Source organism: Trichosurus vulpecula, chromosome 4 (assembly GCF_011100635.1).
Source record: "Trichosurus vulpecula isolate mTriVul1 chromosome 4, mTriVul1.pri, whole genome shotgun sequence".
NCBI classification, from domain to species: Eukaryota; Metazoa; Chordata; class Mammalia; order Diprotodontia; family Phalangeridae; genus Trichosurus; species Trichosurus vulpecula.
In genome coordinates, this window is record NC_050576.1 from 70,100,681 (window position 1) to 70,123,752 (window position 23,072).

General features: G+C 36.0%; 1 protein-coding gene across 5 annotated transcripts in view; it reads right to left on the reverse strand.

Moving 5' to 3' along the window:
* The window catches only part of COP1 (COP1 E3 ubiquitin ligase), a 267,564-nt gene that overhangs the window by 142,737 nt on the left and 101,755 nt on the right, over positions 1 to 23,072 (reverse strand). For all 5 annotated transcript variants that reach the window (XM_036757414.1, XM_036757417.1, XM_036757413.1 and 2 more), the window contains 2 exons: positions 11,848 to 11,962; positions 1,516 to 1,651 (listed from right to left, as the gene is read on the reverse strand). In XM_036757414.1, coding sequence (XP_036613309.1) covers positions 1,516 to 1,651; positions 11,848 to 11,962 — 251 coding nt within the window. The remainder of the gene's footprint in view (positions 1 to 1,515; positions 1,652 to 11,847; positions 11,963 to 23,072) is intronic.

Consider the following 23,072-nt stretch of genomic DNA (forward strand, 5'->3'; position numbering starts at 1 on the left):
TCTCTCCTAATTAAAGAAAGCTTTCACTGGTTTCCTTATTTTTAAAAAGAGCAGAAAGTAAGCATTTCTAAGATGCTACCAAAAAGTTAAGTGTTTGGGGATTTGGAAGGGCAAGAGGAGTCCATGGCTTTTAGTTCCCAAAACTTTTTTTTAATTGTTTTAACAATTTTAACAATTTTAATTGTTACTACCCTAATGACTGTCCTCCTCTTCTGTCAATAAATGCAGAGATATAAGAATTTCTCAAAGTGGATATGATCGTCTGGAAATTCTAATTCAATCCAATATGAAAAGAGAATGGGGTTCTGGAATATGAAGCCAACTAAGCAATAATTTTTGAAAGTTATTTACGTTACTACTCTTGGTTGCCAGTATCTCCTTTAAGACAACAATTTGGACAAAGTCAACTTGGTTCTAATTAGGGGACCATACTTTCTTCTTAATAAAATACAGTCCACTAATGTAAATTCCTCAGCAGGATGATGTTTTAACAGTAACAAAAGTCCATCTCGTGATATCAGCCCAAAATTAACCCAAGATTATTTAAATTTTCAGTAATAGCAAAAAAGAAAACTTAACACACAAATGAATTTTACTCTCCTCTTTGAAAATACTAAGAGATTTATTGCTCTTCTAGCATTTTCTAACCAAATACCACAGAAGTGCTGTTCTTGCAATAGATCAAGAAAGGAAATAACTTTTTACAAGATCAAAACCAATTCAGGCTAAATTCATATCAATTACCGAAATTCATGTCCACTGTAGGAAGCATCTGAGCTGCATTTAATTGGCACTGGGGTGAACTCAATCAGTATAGGTTAAATATGGGTCATATCTGATGTGTAGTCTAACTTTCATGGGTAATTTCATAATTATAAATTTTTGCTAAGAAATACATGGCTTAATTTTTTTTATTGTTTTATAAGAAAATTCTTTTGATTCTAAGAAAATGGCAATATGTGAAATTTCTTAGAATGGTTACATTTTTGTGAAACTTATTCTCATTTTTATTAATGACATAGTTTTATATGCGATTTATGTGATGCTCAAAGTACTTTCGCCACAAGGTTAAAGATACAACAACTTTATCAAAATACATATGAAGTAATTGAATGATAAGTTTGTAACTGACTTTCAAAGATTAAGATACAACTAGAGTTGATGATGGAATTAGAACTGTGGCTCTATGTGGCTTAAATTTCAACGTCAGTCACTAAAACAGGTATGTATATTGATCACTTCATGAAAAAAAGTTTACATTTTCCCAATATGTGTAAGAAATAATTATCAGAATAATTAAATCCAGTTATCAATAAGACATTGCTAATTAGAAGAAACCAAATGAAAGGCCTTGGAAAAGGAAACTATAACCATAACACAAGGTTTTCCAAAAACATTTTGACAGGCCATTATCCTATGCTAAAAACATAAACACAATGACCTTTCACATGCTCTCACAACAAAAAACAGAGATCGTATGCTTGACGTACTTCTCCACTGATGCATAATGCTTACCTGGAGACTATGCTTGAACCATTATAGAGGTCACTAGCATAAGACAAGGTAGCCAAGGGTCGGACTGAATTGTATCGAGTGAACTTGGAAAGGCACTCTTGAAACTCATCCAACTGGCTTGCAGTTCTACTGTCATCTAAAATGAGATAACAAAGACCTAATGAAAAACAGTAGAAATGATCTGGAAATAAACAACAAAGTAACATCCATTTTTTTTTAAACGGTTAACTTCATAAGTTCATAAACTATTTACTGGGCACAGCATTTGGAGACAATTACTATTCAAAAATTAATTTTCTGATCTCTTATTCAACACCCCTTAAATACAATGTCATACCAAAGTAAAATTATTTCACTCTCCTTTTTTATTAAGGAATAATTTCATATATCAACCAATAATTTCTTGAAATGGAAAGCTCTCTTGATCTAGATCAGGTTAAATAGCTTTATTAACAAAATTTACATCAGGAAAAAAGTATCAAAAGAAACATCTGTTGGTCTTAAAGAACATTTTACAAAAATTATAGTTATATAGTTTTATTAGATTATTATTGATATTATATGTTATATATAATACACATTATATGTAATATGTTATATATAATATATTAGATTATTAATAGTTTTATTCTCAAATCATGTTTCACATTAAATTTCATTTATTTAAAAAGAGAAGTCTCCTTTTACATCATACTTTTTTGAATGGCCAACTTAATGGGAGAAGTTATCAGAATTATAGCGGAACAGTGATTTTTAAAAGTCAACATTTCAATGTCTTCCAAGGAACAAAATAACACACACATACACATACATAAAGTCTTGATGGAAAATTGAAAACAATTCAGTACAATATCCATCTGTACATTTGTCCAAGATACATTTAATGATTAATTCAGCAGGCTATCCATCATGATCTGGTAAATAGCATTTTCAACCATTTTATTTTTCCAGAATGGATGGTTAAAAACCTGAACTAAGCCGACATAAATAGGAAAATGTAACAATTAAAATTGGCTGTGAAATGGAATTTCTCTTAAAGTTTCTACTGGCAAAATCAGATATTCTTTCAAATGAAGAAATTAGTCTTAATCAGAGCTATTATCATTTGAAAGTATATTTACTGAAAGCATATTTATTGAATTATTTCTATGGTAGGAAATCTAAAGCTTAGGAAACTGAAGCACACTTGTGAAATTCCAAATTGTTTCATTTGCTAATAACTATTAAGTTGGCTAGAAGTACCTACTTAAACAAAGGGGCAAGGTAGCTTGGAAGGGGATGGCTAAAAGGAAACACGATTCACTAATTTTTTTTTCTAAGTATGATGTAAAACCATGTTAGGCTTGAGCTACAATATAAATATATTCCTATAGAGGGAGACATGGAAACACCCAACTTTTGTCTTAAGCTTGATCTGTTTAAGAAAAAGACAGGGACCTTTTTATAAAATTATGCATGAGTAGCAATCAGCGTACAACATCCAGAGAAGAATGGCTAAACAAAATGTTATACAATTCAGAAATGTCAAATATGTGGCCTGCAGACTCAACACTTGATGGGGGCGGTTAAACCAGGGTAAAATTAATTGGGAAATATTTTTAAAAATAAAAACACAAAAGAACATAGACAAGGTGGTTTTTTAAATTAAAATACAGTCTACAGAAATCTTCATATATAAGTTCAGGGTTCCCAGGGAAGTACTCAACAAGTACAAAACTGAATTCACTATTTTTCCCACCAAACCCTCCCCTCTAACTTTGTCACCATCTTCCTAGTCATTCAGGCTTGCAACCCCATTGTCCTCCTCGACTTCTACTCATCTCCCCTCTCACATCCAATCAATTGGCAACGTTAAAAAGTCCTGCTGATCAACTAGTTTCTCTGATAAACGCCTCATTTCTAAAAGACATATAGAGAACTAAGTGAAATTTACAAGAATACAAGTGATTTCCCAATTGATAAATGGTCAAAGGATATGAGGCAGTTTCAGAGGAAGAAATTAAATTCAGAGTCATATTTTAAAAATGCTCTAAATTACTATTGATTAGAGAGATGCAAATCATAACAACTCTGAGGTACCACATCACACCTACAGGAAAAGGATAAATGTTGGACAAGATATGGGAAAGTTACAACACTAATTCATTGTTGGTGGAGCTGTGAGCTGATCCAACCATTCTGGAGAGCAATTTAGAACTATGCCCAAAGGGCTATAAAAAAGTGCATGCTCTTTGACTCAGCAATACCACTTCTACGGCTATATCCCAAAGAGATCATACAAATGGGGAAAGGACCCACATGTACAAAAATATTTATAGCAGCTCTCTTTGTGGTGGCCAAGAACTTGAAATTGAGGGGATGTCCATCAACTCGGGAATGGCTGAACAAGCTGTGGTATATGAATGCAATGGAATACTATTGTGCTATAAGAAATGACAAACAGGCAGACTTCAGAAAAACCTGGAAAGAGTTATGTGAAGTGATGCTGAGTGAAGTGAGCAGAACCAGGAGAACACTGTACACAGTAACAGCCACAGTGTGCAAGGTTAGATTTAGCTTTTCTCAACAACGTAAGGGCCTAAAACAATTCCAAAGGACTCATGATGGAAAATGCCATCCACATCCAGAGAAAGAACTATGGAGTCTGAATGCATCGTGAAGCAGACTATTTTTTTGTTTTGTTTCTTTTCTTTCTCATGGTTTCTCCCATTAGTTATAATTCTTCTATACAGCATGACTAATGTGAAAATGTGTTTAATAGAAACATATATGTAGAGCTTATATCAGATTACAGGCCATTTTGGGAAGGGATAGGAAGGAGGGGGAGAAAATTTATAACTTATGGAAATGAATGCTGAAAACTGAAAATAAATAAACTTAAAAAAAACCAAGGAAATGATGAACAGACCTGAGAAAAACCTGGACTTATATGAACTGATGCTGAGTGAAGTGAGCAGAACCAGGAAAACATTATACACAATAACAGCCACAGTGTACGATAACTGACTTTGAGAGACTTATCTCTTCTCAGCAATGCAAGGACCTAAAACAATTCCAAAAGACTCATGATGGAAAATGCCATCCACATCCAGAAAAAGAAATGTGGAGTCTGAATGCAGATCAAAGCAGACTATTTTCTTTTTCTGTCTTGTTTTGCTTTGTTTTATGTTTTTCTTTATCATGGTTACTCACATTCATTCTAATTCTTCTATATGACATGAGAAATGTGAAAATATATTTAATAGGAATGTATATGTAGAGCCCATATTGGATTGCATGCTGTCTTGGGGAGGGGGAGAAAATTTAAAACTTATGGAAGTGAATGCTGAACACTAAAAATAAATAAATCAACTTAATAAAAAAAAAAAAGTCCTGCTGATGCTATCTTCATAACATCTCATTATCCCTTTGTTCATCTGACTCTACCACCATCCTGGTACAGGTTCTCATCATCTCCTGCCTGGACTATTGCAATAGCCTGTTAGCTGGTTTCCCTGCCACAAGTCTCTCTCCCTGCTCCAGACCATTCTCCACTCAGCTGCCAAAGTGATCTTTCTAACCACGTCACCCTTTCCCCTCCCAAATCAATAAATTCACCTCCAGGATCAAATATGAAATTGTGTGTTGTTCAAAAGTGTTTATAATCTACCTTCCTCCCACCTTTCTGGTCCTCTTACACTTTGCACCTTAGCATATATTTTGAAATCCAATGACACTGGCCTCCTTGCTATTTCTGAAACAAGACACTACATCTCTCCAGTAGCATTTTCTCTGGCAGTCCCCCATAATGTCTGGAATGCTCTCCCTCTTGATGTCTACCTTGTCATCCCTAGCTTCCTTCAAGGCTCAGTTAAAATTCAACCTTCCACTGGAAGTCTTTCTTCATTCTCCTTAATTGTAGTGCCCTCTCTTGGTGAATTTTTCTAGTTAATCCTTTATATAGTTTGTACATGGTTGTTTACATGTTCTTTCCCCTAGTAGACTGTGAGCTCCCTAAGAATAGGGACAGTGTTTTATCTTTCTTTGCATCTCTAGCAATTAATACAATGCCTGGCACACAACAGGCACTTAATGTTTATTGACTACCACTGTATGTTTGGACCAGCTGCCCCAACACCTAGAATGTTTAACCCCTTCACCTCTGCCTTTTAGAATCCCTGGCTTCCTTTCAAGGCTCAACCTGTCATCCTCTACAGGAGAATTTTTCTGCTCTTCACCTCCCAAATATTGGAGCATCCCTCTCTTGGGTTTCCTTCTCTTACTCTGCATTTAACTTGTATGTACCTATTTATATACATGTTGTCTTTATCTGTCATTAGAATGTAAGCTCCTCATAGGAATGAACTTTTTTTTTCTTTTTTTTGTAACACAGAACCTGGCATATATAATAAGTGCTGTCTTACACCTCTAGAAAGTAAGCTCCTTGGGGGTAAGGACTGTCTTCCTTTTTCCTTATAGTTGTATTTACAACACTTAGCATAGTACTTAATAATGTCTTATCAATCTAAAAACATTTGGCATTTGAAAATATTTACAAAAATATAGAGGGTGAGTGGAACAAAAAAGATAATGGGAAGAAATATAGTGGAAGGAAGTGATAAGTTATAAATATCAATACCCTGAATGTTGTCTCCTTTGAGTAACTACTTTTACTGCTTAAAGGAAAATTCGTGATAAATATTATAAAAAAAAATTAAAACAAATGTGCATGAAAATGTACTGGCATACTGAAGAAATCATAAATGATAGTTTTCTTCAATGAACTCTCAATAGTTTAATCACTTAGGTAATTAAATTATGAATTTATAGTTTAAGCAGGGACCTTGAGATATCAGTTCATTTTCCTGTACAGTGAAAGACGTACATATACACTATTGATAAAGAGTTATTTGTTATTTTTCAAGATGAAGCAATATATAGAATTATATTTGGATTTCCAAGCAAAGGAAGAAGATGTTTTCTTTAGCATCCCAGAAAACAGCTATGGGTGATACTATATTTTTAATATCATGTCTCTTGCTCTAGGTTATAGGCATATAATTTTCTTTCACAGAAACAGGTAACACTAAAGCAATTCATTAATCAATCAGCCAACTACATGCTAGGTAATAGAGATGCAAATACAAAAGCAAGACAATCAAAGAGACAGGATACTCATTAACTTGTTATCCTTTAAGCATTAAGTTTCTAAGGAAAGAAAAATTTCAAATTGGGGGATAATTTTCAAGTCAACCTCTTAAGAGTGAAGATGATAATACTGATAGTATCTGACATTTTTTAGCCCCTTAAGATTTAGAAGACACTGTGTGACCCTGGGCAAGTCACTTAACCTCTGCTTCCCTTAATCCACTGGGGAAGAAAACGGCAAACTACTTGTAACAACAATGCTACCTGCAACTGCTGTGGGAGTGTAAGATCAATAACACCAGCACACAGGAGGGCTGCTAGCACAGGTTCTTTGATCTGATTTTCTAAAGGAAAGCATCTTTAAAGGGGTCAATAATCTTACTTTAATCAAACATACATACATATATATGCATATACATATATACATATACATACACACACACACACACACACACACACACACACACACACACACATATATATGTATAAAATTCACTTAGTTCAGGGGAAAAGTCAGCACCCTGAACTTCAGAGAAAATATAAACAGAAATTACAAGCAGAGCAAATAAAAACAGCAAAGACCAACAGACAGGGCTTCCAACTGTTTGACCAAAAGCAATACATACATAGTTACCACAGAGAGACGCACCAACATTTGGGTTTTTCAAAGCCAGGGGGCTCCTTAATGGCTACCCAGAGTTTCATCTGGCTAAATCACACAAACACTCTTCCACTGAGTGAGCCCCAAAGCAAAATGCTAACCTCAGAGTATATATACTCTTCTTCAGGGCCAGAGGGCATCACCATCCTCATGACCCAGGCTCATGTGATTCAGGTTTCCATGTGACTCAGGTTCAAAGCAGGTCACATAGGCCTATTAAGGGAAGGGGAGGTCTTCAAATTATATTAACATTATACCACTACAGTATCTTTGTCAAGAAAACCCCACAGACAGCACTGGCATGTTATGGTCCATGGGGTAAATAAGTGCTTGTAACATAACTGAACGACTGAACAACAATGAACAACAAGAATATTTTTAAATTCTATGTAGATATCTTATTTAAGCCCTGCAAAAATCCTATAAAGCAAGTACTGCAATTATTATCATCACTGTTTAATATAAGAGGAAACTGGAGCTCAAAGGTTTAAGCAAATAGACAATGAACAATGAGCACTGGAGGCAAGAATCTGAATCCAGATATTTCTTCCTCCAGATTCACACTCTTGTCAACTATGCTATACTGCCTCTCATATAAACTCAACATATTTTAATTAACAATGAGAAACTTCAATTATTTGGACTACTGCTAGAATTCCTTTCAAGAAGCCAAAAGGCTAATAATGCGATTTCCATTAATGACAATTTTATCCTTCAAAAGATGGAGGAAGTAAAGAGTGGAAATTCTATCTTGGATCTAAATTTCACAAATAAAAGAGACTTGGTTGATCAGATGGAAAATTACGAAGCTTTGGAGAAATGGTATACTAAATCTTAGAACTGATGACAGAGAAGAAGAGAAACGCCAAGAATAAAACAATAAGCATCAGAAAAGAAGGGAGGATCACTTTCAGTTCTCAAGGGAAGCTCTCAAGAATGAAATTCAAAAGACAGAAAGAAAAATAATTCCAATGAAAAATAGGGAATCATCTAAAATAAGACAGTGTAGTTATAAATGGAAGTCAGTGACTAACTCACATCTTTTAAAAAATACATTGAAAAAAATAAAAACAATGGCAAGTAAAAGAAGATCAATACAAAAGCATTACAAAATCCTTTAATAACAGGACAGCTCCAGTTTCAAATGAGCCAAGACTGACATGACCTCATCAACCATCCCTAGTCAGTGGCCTTCCCATTGCACATCTACCTCATCTTCACCATTCTAGCCATCTTTTGAATCTCACATCTTCCCAAAAGCTGTTCTTTAATCATACCAGTACTTATCAGCTTCTCTCTACTAACACTTCATTATCACTAACTACTGTGACATTCCTATCTTTCAGTAATCAAGTATTTCCTATGTCCTAATTTCTCACACTTAAAACTTCTAAAGCACAAGAAAGTCTTGTTTATTCTGGATGCTTTATTGACCAAAGGACATGAGAGCTATTCATAAGATCAAAAAAACGCTCATGCAAAAAGAGATGACTCAGAGATACAACAAAGGGTCTAACCTCATCATTTCAGAGGTGAAAAATCCAAAGAATCAAGCAGGTGAAATGACTTGCCTGAAGTCACACAGGTATTAAGGACAGAGCTGAGATTCAAATGAAGTTTTTCTGGCTGAAATCTAGTGCACTTTCCACCATACCATATGCTTGCCTCTTCAAAACCCTCCATCTTTACAGATTAGGAAAATTAGGCACAGAAGAGTCGTACAACTAGGATTTCAACTCAGGCCTCCTAATTATCACTTCAGTACTAAAAAACAAATACTATACCCCTACTGCTTCTTCCAACCCATCCCTTAGTAAAAGCAAAATAACTTTTTTATTCAGAAAGTGTCATTATCAAATATCTGATGTGAAAATTTTCCTAGTTCATGAATCCTTTTCCCATTTATTGAGGAAGATATAAAAAATGTGTGAACTGGTCAACTGTTCATAAAAAAGGTTAATATGGCCAATGGGGGGAAAAATAGAAGTCATCTCAGCTCCCTGGGGCTCAGCTTCCCCACAAAGAGGTTGGTCAAAACAATCTTTCAAGTCCCTAATAGCTCTAGATCTCATAATCCATTAAAGCAACTTTAAAAATCAATTACAGTCCTTTCTTTTCATTTTATTTTGCTATAATAGAACTCTTCTAAATGTCAGTAATCCTCCATTAGTCTGTTTCAGTATGCTACATCTTTTATTTCAATTTAACCTCAATGTGATTTCCTTTCTCTCTCCTTTCCTTACAAATGCTTTTGCCTTAACCACGTATCTTATACTATTAACTTGCTTCTTATGATTTGTGGTCGAAAAGAAATTTTCAGGTGAAAATTAACATAATCAAGAGGATGAAATCCTACTTGGAGTTTTGTCAGGTGATGATCAAACTGGCATAAAAGTTACAAAGAGCTGAAAGAATTATTCAAATTCATCAATAGACCTTTTACAGACTAGTTTTTTGTGCATGTTGTAAAATGTCTTTGTGGTTCCTAAAACATAAGGAATTAATATTTTCTCTTTAAATCAGTTGCTCATTCGACAACAAGGTCACCAGGCCCCAATTTTCTTACCCTTAAAAAATTGTTAAGTCTACCCTCAGAGAAGGTATACCCTAGTAAAAACAAATTAAGTTAGCATAAAATAAATTAGCCTAGTTTATAGGGTTAAGTCGTTTGTTATAATGTATAGAGGGGTCAGTCTTGAAGTAAGGAAAACCTACCTCCTCAGATAAATATTAGTTCTATGATAATGAGAAAGTCATTTAGCTTCTAAGTGCCAATACTCTGCTCCCAAGCAATTGCCTGACTAGGAATCACAGATAAATTGTCAATTTGCATGAGTGGAGGGAGTTTCTACAAAAGGGAGTTTCCTATACTGAAGACAATACAAGTCTAGCCCCTCTAGATGTACCACCACCACTACTGCAACTACTATTACTACTACTAATAATAATTAACTCTTCTTTTTTCTATTTTCCTATCTCTTATTTTCACTGTTCTGCCATTTCTAATAGATGAACATCAGCATCATGGAGAAAAATAAAGTATAAATAAGTTAACACAAGTTCCCTGGAGGGAAGAAGGCAGGATTTGGGCCACTTTCAATTCATCAACCTTATGATATAGTTCACAAACATCTGGCAGAAGCAATGGGTTCAAGGTTTCACTCCTAAGCAGCAAAGAAAGTTCTTCATCAGATAAAGAAAACTGTTAATCATCAAATTCAAGCAAACCTATATACCATTATTGGCTACTTTCTTAAAATCATAAGATATATGTATAATATGTGTGAGAGAATAAAATGAAGGGAGGAGGGCAGATCTGTGACTTCAATGTAGTAGGAATTCCTGCTGAATAAATGGTTTCTCCCGGTGTAGGTAGACAACTACTCTACAATGTTTTAAAGAATCACCTCAGAGACTGTGAGAGAGAATCTAAAGCCAGGCTTTCTGACTCTGGGACTGGCTCTCATTCATTCCACCAGAGGTATCCAACACAAGGCTCACTTCAAAGTGCTGCACAAACCAGATAAAAATGTAACCGGGAAACAGCAAAATAAATAAAAATAAAATAGAACATAGATAATGCTCATATGTCACTTTCAAGTCAAAATGTAGCCCACTGGGATCCTTAGGTCTGGTATAGTGGACATTTCTATTTGGGTCTAATACCACTGTCCTCTACCATTCTGCCTCTACCTACATTCTAAATAGCCATATCCTAGGGTTTCAAGGATTTTAAACAGAACTACTCAAAGGAAAATTTAGGTCCCATTTCAATGACTTGCCAAATGACAAGCAGAATTAATCCAGAAAATCCAGTCCACGATAATTTATTATGAATGAGGATTTCGGTATCCTGAATATGTTAAGTATATTTAAAGCTAGACGTCACACCCCTTTCATTTTTTTACAGATGAGGACAGTGAGCCTCAGTGGAATTAAGTTACCTATACACAGTTCCACAGCTTAGTGTCAGAAGGCAAGATTTTAACCCAAGTCAAAGGCCATGCTGCCTCTTCAATGAAAATAAAGGAATTCCATTTTTGCTGGGCACATATGTACTTATGATGGCTTTTCTTTTACATTCAGTACTTTGCTTCTAAAAACTAGAAACCCCCCCCCCAAAAAAAAATTTTTTTACATATCTTTCCAATCCTATTTCAAGTTATTTTTCCCTACAGTCTTCCCTACTCTCTGTGCTATTGTTTAAGCTGGCCTCCATGCATGAAACACACTTATTCTTCATCTATCCCCAGAACTTGGCATGGTACCTGGCATTTAATAAGAGCAAAATAAATGCTTCCTGATTAATGATCTATGTCTGTTGAAATTCCTCTCTTCCCAGAAAAGGGAATGCAGGTGCTCCTGTCTTTCAATTAAGTCTTTCTGAAAACACTAGCTATTTGAAGTTACTGTCTGGTTTTATTTAAACTAGTGTTTTCCATCCCCAACCATAAGGAATATTTTTCAACAAAACAGGCTTAACAAAGTTGCAAAGTTCATCCAACCCTTAAGCACTATATTTTAGGCACAAATAGAAAATGTACCTGAGACCCGAGACATCCTTGTAGAAAAGTAGCACTGCTCTAAGTCCTCAAAATGAGCAGTGAGGCGTTTCCGTCGTGATGCTAATGTGCTGTTGTACCAAGGCTGCTTCTTTGTCTGAGAAGGGGATGACAAAGGACAGATTTATTTAGAATACAAAGCAAACTACATAAATCAGTATTTACCAATGCATTATTACTTGTAAGTTCAAACTTATACTTGGATTTTAAAGTAAACAATTAAAATAACTACTTCAGATTTATTAGTGGCTTTTATACTACATTGACCAAGTATGATACTTTATCTTTTACAAATTTAAAATCCTCTGTAAGCATATAAGCTCTTTGAAAGTAAAGATTATTTTGTTCTTTGAATTTGTACTGCCAGTGTCCAGCAGTGTCTGGAAATAGCAGGGACTGAATACTTTATTTTTTTTTAACTTGTGCGTGAAAGACAGATTAGTAGTAATGATTAAAGACAATGAAATTTCCATCTATGATTCAAAATCGATAGAAAGAATATCTGAAGTCTGCCTTACTCAAAGTAAAATGCAAGAAAGAATCAGCAAACTTTCACAATAAAGTAAGCCTGCGAGTTGGAATCCACTGTTTGAATTGGTGTCTTGCAAAGAGGGTCCAGGCCTTCAGGTAAGCACGTGAGCACACATGTACATGCTTAAACAACACACAGATCACTTAAAACTTTAAAAAATAACTAATTCCAGGTCGTCACACAGCACAGAGGAGAGAAAGCTGGCCCCAGTAACAGGAAGACCAGAGTTCAAAGTCTGTCTCTGACACATATTAGCTGTGTGACCCTGACTAAATCTTCTAGGCTATACTCCAAGACCACAAATGCATTGGTAGAACTTGGTTCTCAGCGTTTTCTACATAATGAAATCACAAGTCCAGACCCTATCTTTATTAGGAGAACTATCTTAAATAGTTTAACAGTCATTATAGGAACATTATTAATTAATTGGAATGGCATATCACCGCACATGAACTCTGCTAAAAGCAATGTCCACCAAACTATATTGTGATTTATATCATGGCATTTTTGGTCTATAATGAACAATATAGTTTCAAAATCACATGACAAAAATAAGGGGTTTTTTTTAAGTGAAAACTTGCTATCCCAGTTTATTATTTCTGTTCCAAAGTGGCCACACTTAATTTATCTATAGAATTAGGACACAAAATCACTGTGGGATAAGGAATGTTATTAGGATATTCCACAAATAATACATGCAATTAATCCTACGTTATATGCACTGACAGGGAATAATATATATAGATAATATAAAACAGTAATTAATCATATATATTTTTCTTTCATTTTGCTTTTGCTCATGATTTTACGTGACAAATTTACTTTCCAAATCATATTTTACTCAAGCTACCAGTATCCACTTGCATTGTACTGTGTCCAAATCACTTCCACAGTAGTCTCTTGCTTTTTAGAAATTGTTAGCTTTTTTTGGTACACACTCATTTGGCACTTCAAAACTATATTATTAATCAACTATTCACATGTTTATATGCTTTTCCAGCTAAATGGTACAATGAGGCAAATGGCTCTACAACTCAAGAAAATGCTTGGTGGCAGAGGAAAATACAATACAATTTCCAAGTGAAGTTCAACAAACTTATATTAAGTGCCTACAATGTGCAAGGGAAACTGCTAAATGCTGGAGATACAAAGACTTGTACTAAAGAAACTTCTATTACACTGAGGAACAAATCTAGTCAAGTCAACTGGCATTTGTTCATGCTATGTCCCAGGCACTTCGTTAAGCTCTGCCAAGGAGCTCAAAGTCTATTGCAGGAGACAACACAGAAACGTGCAAGATAAACTGGAGGCAGCCTAAGAGGGATTAAAGAGGATGGGGAAAAGCTTCATCTAGAAGGTGGGACTTTAGCTGAAACCTGGACAAAGCCAGGAAAACTAGGTATCCAAGAGGAAGAGAAGGTGTTCTAGAAATGGAGGCTGGCCAGGGAAAACACTAAGAGAAAGGAGATGGAGTAACATGTTCAAGGAACAACAAAGAGGTTGATGTCATTGGCTCAAAGAGTATACAGAGAGGAATAAGGCATAAGCAGACCAGAAAGGTAGGAAGGGACCATATTACAAACACTTTTAAAATCAAAATAGTATTTGATATTTGATTCTGCAGATAACAGGCAGCCAATGGTGGGGCTGAATGGAAGTGAGCGGTAGGGGGAGCAACATGGTCAGACTTGGGCTTTAGGAAGATCAATTTGATAGCTGAGTGGAATGGGGCAAGTCTTGAGACAGAGAGACCAATCAACACAGGTTCTTGCAATAGTCTAGATGGGAAGTGACAAGAGCCTGTACCATGGTGGTAGCAGTGTCAAGAGGAGAAAAGGGTTAATGAGCGATGTTATAAAAGTAAAGAAGACTTCTAAAAATCAGCACCTGACCGGATGGCGGGGAGAGAGTGAGGAAGTAAGGATGACACAAGTTTATGAATATGAGTAAGTACAAGGACAGTAATAAAAAGTAAGGTGGTAAGAAGGTTTAGGAGAAAAGAGAATGAGTACAGTCTTCAGTGTAATGAGTTTAAAATATCTATGATGCATCTAGTTCAAGATCAAGATGTTTAATACAGATTGGTGGTTGGGAGAGAGGTTTGGGCTAGACAAGTAGATCTGAAGGTCATCTGCATAAGGATGAAACCATGAGAGCTAGGGAGATCACCAAGTGAAATATACACAACATATACAGACATGAGAAAATGCATAACAAATAAGATAAGAAAATACAACAAACATAAAAAATGATACAAAGTAATTCCATGAGGGAAGAGAGCATGAGGATGGGGGACGGGGGGAAGGAGAGAACAAAAGGAAGCATTAGGGAAAAACTCATATAAGAAGTGGCACCTTGGCTGGGTGCTACAGGCTAGAAAGGATCCCAGGGGGAAAGTAAAGAAGGAATGTATTTCTAAAAGTATAGAAGCAGGAGATGGAATACCATATATAGGGATGAACTGTCAGGCCAGGTCTGAATACAACATACAGTACTTAAAGGGAGTTATGGAAATAAGACTGGAAACAGAGGTAAAAGCCATTCTGTGGTACGATCTAAATACCCAGCAAAGAATTTTTTTTTTATTTTATCCTAGAAGAAATTGGTAGCTATGGCGGAGCAGGAGGGGAGTAATGGGAGCTGAAAACATGAAGTCTGACTCCTCCCGTCTAAAGGAGAGAGGAGGAGTAAGGACCTCTGGAACTGCGAGATTAATTACAAGAGCCCTGGCAATAGGCAATGATGTGCTAAACAAGGAAGGCAGCTGTGAGTAAGAAGGGGGTGAGAGAAGCAGATAAACCTTGACAACAGGCACGAATGAGTAAGGAAGATGGAAAAGCCAAGGATGCCTCCAAGGATGCAAGCCTGGGTGAACGATATGCTCAAAAGAAATAGGAAGCTTGGAAGATGGTTAGGTTTGGGGGGAAGAATTAGTTCTGTTTGGACATCCTGACTGTAAGACGCCAGAGGAACACCCGAGAAGAGATGCTGAGTGAGCAGTCTAGCAGCTTCTCCCTTTAAAGCACCACAAGAAGTTTAGAGGTCTTCACAGTGCAAGCACTTAGATAATGAGCATAAAATTGCACATTAGCAACAATCCTATTAAGAAGTACACAAACATTTCCTAGCAATCTCTTAACATTTTTATCAACTTTATCTTTTAAACTTACTACCAAAGAAATATAACAATGTATCAACTACATGTTAGATTTACAAATTGCTAAATATTTTAAAAGAACTCCAACATATCTCTACCTCAGATAAGACATCTATGTGTGCATGCACTTTTCAAATCTTGAAGCAAAAAGCACAAATGAAAAGGTATACAGTGTTATGAAATTAACCACAATAAGCTAAAATAATTATAGAACAAGTCACTAATAAGAAGGCAATTTTGTGCATGATTTTTGAAAAAAGAAACTTTCAAAAATCTCATGACAACAAAAACTGATTCTCAAACAGATTAAATTGAAAACAGAGGCGAAACACAATGAAGAATATTCCATTACATATTCTGTCTGAGCAATTTGCCAAGAATATAAAAGCACTGAAATCATTTAAAGATGAATGCTTCCAATTGTTGGTACAATAAGAAAATAACAAATAATGACATCATAACAAAGCCCTTATTCTCAAGTCCAATAATTAATGTGTCAAATCTTACATTAGAATGACAATAGTTAATTATGCTGTTGATATTTAGAGAATGTTCAAGATATGAATGAATCCTACACTAAATTTATTTTCTAAGTAGAACTGGAATGAAAAGCTAATAAATTTATTATGTTATGTTGTACCTTCCAGAGCTCCATCAAAACAAACTAAACCAAAAGTTAGGAATACATGACTTTTAAAGACTACCTTTAAGACTTAAAAGTAAACAATTGTAAAGAGTTATCCAGACACAAACAGAACATCCAAAAGATTTCCCAAAAGATCTCTGTCGAGTGTAGAAAGGAGGCAGGAAGGAAAAAAAAGCTAATTTAAAAAATATATAAGAAGGCCATGAATTAAGAAAGTTTAAGTATAAAGTAAAAATCTTAAAATAAATCTTCCAGCTAAGAAATAAACACAGGTTTGTTATTTTTTTTTCTTTTCTTTTCACTGTAACATAAGAATAATGAAAAACAGGGAGCCAATCTTGGAAAGTACAAAGCAAATCAACTAAAAATTCAGTGTGAGTCGGCATTACAAACTCAAATGGCTATCACGCCTAGTTTATTTTTAAATGTCTTAAGTCTTATAAAAAAAAAACCTGAAAATTACAAACGATCTGATTAATGAATCCAAGATGTAAGTCAAATAATGTCAGACAAACATCACAGACAACATGCAAGGCTACTGGCTAAGGTTACTGGGTACGACCTGAATTAGTTTCAAAAAGACCCAGAATTCATAATAAGTATGAAAGCAATATGTCCTGTATAAACAGATGCATACTGGTGCACTGATTGGTATACCTAATTAGCAAAAGTTTTGTTTTTGTCTGTTTAATGTCAGGAAATGTGAAATATCTTCACAGAAAATCCAGCCATGACTCTATCACAAGAAAGAAGGATACATTTACAAATTGTCAGGAAAAAACAAAAGATTATTGATATGAAAGCCTGAGAGTAGAGCCTACACTTCAGGAGACAACCCAGGCAATCCATCTCTTCTTCCCCCACCCATATGCATCTTCTCAACATCTCTGTCATGATCCAACACCAGGCACCTTCTACCGCCTTAACCCAATGCTTCTGAGCTTCCTTTTATGGGTTGGCCTCCTTGTGAAAATGAAAACTCTTTGAGGACAGAGGTTAAATTTCTCTTTGGTTGATACTTACATTCCCAGTACTTAATACAGCGCTAGGCACATAGTGAGTGATTAATCAGTTTGATGAATGACTGAAATATGGAAATCAAGTCCTGGATGACAATATTGTGGAAGTAAACTAAGACCTACTCACCCCTTCTCTATTTAGGTTATCTATTCCAAAATTATATTAGGACAGTACTTACCTCTAAAGTCTTTGGTCTAACCTGAATGAGAAACTTTTTCAATCTTCCTCTAAATATCAATACCAAAATAGTTACATATACTTAAATCTTTTAACATTATTTTAATCTAAGTCTTGAGTTTCTAAAAGGAGAAACAGCCTGATCAGACCAGTAAAGCAGTTCAGTTTTCTGATGTGGTGCTTGTAGACTGTCCAGGTTTCACAGGCATACAACAACGAGGTCAGCACAATGGCTCTGTAGATTTTCAGTTTGGTAGGCAGCCTAATATCTCTTCTCCCACACACATTCCTTCAGAGCCTCCCAAACACTGAACTAGCTCTGGCAACGTATGCATCAACTTCATTATCAATGTGTACATCCTCGGAAAGTATACTGCCAAGGTAAGCGAACATATCCAGAGTATTCAAAACTCCATTTGCTGTAACCAATATTTCCAGGTATGGATGGTGTGGTGCTGGCTGGTGTAACACCTGTATTTTCCTGGTATTAATCGTTAGGCCAAAATTAGCACAAGCAGCAGAGATCTGGATCCATATCTTGTTTTATCTCTGCTTCAGAGGCTGCACAGAGTGCACAATCATCTGCAAACAAAAAATGCATGCACCAACTCTCCCTCCACTTTAGTCTTGGCTTGTAACCTTTTCAAGTTAAATAATTTACCATCACTGTGGTAACTAAAAATGCTGTGTTCATTCTTATTGATGGCATATAACAACATTGCTGAAAACATCATGCTAAAAAGCATGGGAGCAAGCACACAGCTTTGTTTCATTCCACTGGTGACTGGTAAAGTCCATTATCCTAAAACTGGGCAAGCAAGCTGTCATGAAACTGATGAACTTCTCTGGGCAACCAAATTTTTCATAAGCCCTCAAACTGAGAATTGGAGGTCTTGGTAAGTTCAACAAAGTTTGTATACCAACCTATATTCTGCTACTGGCATTTCTTCTGGAGCTGTTAGGCAACAAACACCATATCAACCATTCCCTAGCCTTTTCCGAAGTCACACACGCTCTCAGGTAAATGACCATCCTCCAAGTGAAGGATCAGCCTATTAAGGCGGACTCTGACAAGAATTCTGTCATCAGTGACTAAGAGAGAGACCCTCCTGTGATTATCAGAGGACAATCTATTTCCTTTACCTTTATAGAAATGGACAATGGAGTCATCCTTGAACTCCTAGGGGACAATCTCCTCTTGCCATGTAATCTGGAAAATTTCAGCTAGCTTTTGTATGAGCAATGGACCCATCTCTTTGTAAATCTCAGCTGGAATAAAATCAGCACCAGCTGCTTTGCTACAGGAGAGGAGCCTAATGGCATTTAAAACCTCTTCTTCAGTAGGAAATTTGGCTATAGAGGGACTGACTTCAACCTGAAGTATATAGTCAATGGCTTCAGTATTGATTGATGACAGTCTGTTAAGAACACTATGGAAGTGAAGTGTTCGGCCCATGTCTCCAGGATCATGTCCTGGATCATTAATCAATGTGGCTCCATCAGCACTGAGTAGCTGAGATGCAACATACACCTTTGGCCCATAAACAGCCTTCAGGGCATCATAAAAGCACTTTGGATTACTGCTATCAGCATACAACTGAATTTCTTCTGCCCTCTTACAGAATCCCGACTCTCTCTAAGCTTTGCTGGTAAAGTTTGCTTTTGGTGGAATTAAATGCTGCCTTCATAGAGATGGATGAACTATCCTGTTGGTAAACCCTGTGGAGTCCTTCTTTTTCAATTAGCAGCTTCTGAATTTCCCCATCATTTTCACCAAACCAGTCTTGGTGTTTGTGAGTGTTCTAACCCAGATGAGTAAATGCAGTGCTATACACCAAATCTCTGAAAGCTGCCCATTCCTGTTCTGTCACACTGCTGCCAACCCATGTGTTGACTCAACTTTCCCTCCAAGTTAGCTCCGAACTGTTTACACTCAAAGAAGTGCTCTAAGCCGTTGACATTAAGTCTTCTGCTCATGGTCTTGCCCTTGTGGTCACCACTTTTGTTGAATGTGAATATTTAGCTTAGAGACAGTAAGTACGATCGGACTAACTTTCTGCACTACACGTTGCCTTCATCACTCTCACATCCTGTCTCTTCTCCTTACAATTAATGGCACAGTATATTAAACGCCAACATTTGGTGCATACCAAGGGTGCATCTGTGAAATTTTATTGCATTTATGTAAATGGAAGACAGTGTGGGTGATAAGAAGGTCATGAGATGCACAAGTCTTCAGTAGTTAAGTGATCATTGCTGAACCTCGTTTAGCATGTCTGCTGAAATGGTTTACCGGACATTGGACACTGCATATCCTACAACTCCTTGGAGCCACAGGTTAGAGTTAGGTGGGTACACCAAAGGCAGAAAGCAGCCCTCGCACCAGAGGTACTAGTATTCCCTGAACACACCCTACACCCTGCAGAGAATGAAAGAGGAGTGAGACACAAGTGAAGAGGAAAACCTTTCTCACTGTTTACTGCCCCAGGGTACAGAGATGCCCTCTAAGGAGTACATACCCACTGGATGATCAGGAGACCTTGGAATCAATATGCTGTGGCCAAGGGGAAGGAGAATTTTCCCAATGGTGTTGAGGCACACCAATTTCTGTGTGAACTCAGGGAGTGGGCTTGGTTCAGCAGTGGAGGAGTACAAGACAGAAGAGGCTGGGAACTTTCACAGTGAAGGGAGTGGAAAGGAGTGAGAAAATGCTAGCTGTATAAAAATAGGTGTGGTCATACTGGAAACAACTCTACTACCGTCAACCATGACTCTGAGTCAAGTCTGGTCCTCCCAGAAGGGTTCAAGCTCAACTGTGGAGACAACTGTCCTCAGGGAAAAAAAAAATCATAATATCTGCAAATAAGAGATATTTTAACCTCCATTTTGTCTATAGTCATTCCCACAATTTATATTTCCTGTGTTGATACTATAACCAGCATTCCTTATACAATATGGAATAACAGTGCAGACATGTGATATTCATGATTTACCACTGACCTTTTTTGAGAAAATTTCACTGTTTTTGCGTAAAAAAATAACACTAGGGAGTAGCAGAACCAGGAGAACATTGTACACCACCACAGATATATTGATTCTGTGAGGACTAACTTTGATAGACATGGCTCTTCTCCGCAATACAAGGTTCAAAGAGAATTCCAAAGCACTCATGATGGAGAAAGCTCTCTACATCCAGAGAAAGAACTATGGAATTGAATGCAGATTGAGGAAAACTATTTGCTCTCCTTTTGTTTTTTCTCTTTTATTTTGATTTTGTTTCTTCTTTCTCATGATTCATTCCACTGGTCATAATTCTTCTTTACAACTTGACTATTGTGTAAATAAGTTTAATGCAAAGGTACATGTAGAAGATATATCAGATTCCATGCCATCTTAGAGGGGATGAGGGAGGGGAAGAAAATCTGGAACTCAAAAACATGCAGAACTGAGTGTTGTAAACTGAAAATAAAAATCTTAATAAAAAAATAAATCATTATAACTAATAAAAAAACCACTGGCTCTTGGTTTTATATAAATACTTTTTATCATTCCTTCAGATAAGGGATTTTTTTCATTCGTTGTATTTGTATCTTCACAGCCTAGCACAGTAACTGGCTCATAGTAGGTACATAACACATGTTAATTGATACTAAGGAAGAGTTCTTTTAGTATTTTTAACACAAATATTGTATTTTGTTCAAAGGTTTTCTGCAATGATTGATAATAATGCAAGTGAGCAATGCTCAGGCCATCTGTGGACTTTCTTGATTTTCATAGTTATTAGGAATGCTTACCTCTTAAAATTTCCATATTACCATGTATAAACAATGTATTTATTTAGGATCAAAGACTTCCAGCTAGAAGGATCTTCAGAAGCCATCTACTTGAATTCCATCAATTTACAGAGAAGGAAATCAAGGCCCAGGAGGTACAATGATTTGCCCACAGTTATCACACAACCTGTAATCTTCATGAAGGATTTGAACCTAGGTTCACTGATTTTGGAGTGACAGCCTTCTCTCTACTGTACCATCTTGTTTCTTATATGGGTCTATGTTGTATTTCTCCTAGCAGAATGTAAGTTTTTTAAGAGAAGAGATGGTTTTTGTGTTTTTGCAAGCAGTGTTAATTCAAGTTTACTAAATTTGTGTTTTCATTATAAATTAATGCTATTTCACTTTTTTTTCCAATTTTCTCAACCACAGAGAAGAATCTTTAGACAGGAAAAAAGAAAGAGAATGTTAATAAGAAACTGAAAAATAAAGAGGATAAGGAAAGAACACAACCGTATCTTCTATGAACACAAGTCACCAGACCCCACAAACTACATTCTGAGATCCTGAAAGAACTTGCAAGCCAAACCAATCAAACTTTAAACGGATTTCTTTTGCAGAGCTAGGAAAATCACCCAGAGGGACAAACATCAAAAATCTAAGGGAAATAAAAAAAAAAGGAAAGAAACAAAGCAGGATCCTGTATCAAATTATACCACAACTCATCAAAATATAGTAATCATCAAAATGATTTAGTGGGGTAGCTAAGTGGCCCAGTGGACAGAGCACAGGACCTGCTATCAGGAGGACCTGCATTCAAATCTGGCCTTACTAGCTGTGTGACCCTGGGCAAGTCACTTAACCCCAATTGCACGTGCATGCATGCACATGTACGCGCGCACACACACACAAACATACTGCTGATTAAAAAGTAGATAGGTCAATACAACAGAAAAAAAAACCAATCAAGTTGGCTAGTTTTACACATTTAAAGATTCCAACTACTGGATAAGCACTCACTATTGAACAAAAACTACTGGGATCTGGTAAAAATTAGGTTTAGATAAACACCACGAACCATAAACCAAGATAAGCATTAAATGGATACAGGTCTTAGATATTAAAAAATCATCACCATAAAGTAAATTACACAAAAGGGGGGGCAGGTCAAATTATCAAGGTATTATCAAGATATTTGCCAGAACTCTTGCCAAAAGCAAACTGTATAATAATTCCTTAACTTATCTTGAAGATAATTTCCTAACCCAATAGCGAAGAAAGAAAAGAAGAAAAAAAAAACCAGAGGGGAAATTCTCCTTTGAATCTAATTCGTTACAACAGAAAAGAACTAGGTGCTGGAATTAAAATGATGGAAAATGATTTGACTATTTCTTCACAAAAGATGTGACAGAGAAAAAAACACATAGTCTGACATGCATGTTAACTTTTGGGAAAGCAGATTCCAAAGGATTCCTAGGAAAGAGAGATAGGATGCCCTGGATTAAAACTGTAAAGGGCATCAGCTCAGAAGAGATAAGAAGCTCTCAAGAATCAAATTTTGAAAACACAAAAGGATATTATTCTAATAAAGAAAAATATGAATTTTCTAAAGATGGAGATGTACATGGAACTCATCAATCAACTTAAAATTTTTAAAAATATGGAAGATAGAAGAAAAGTCAGGTAACAGATGAAGTGTGGCACAATATTGTGCAAATAATATCAAGAGTGCAAAGGCTCAGAATGAGTTGAAGCTAATGAGTAAAACCAAGGCCCACAAAAAAGTAGGGGATTCTTAAGCTACACTGGAGGAGGGATAAGAGGGACCATTTGGTATGGACAGTATGATGATTACTGATTTTAAAAGGGCAACTATACAATGCTTATTTTGCTTCTCTTTTT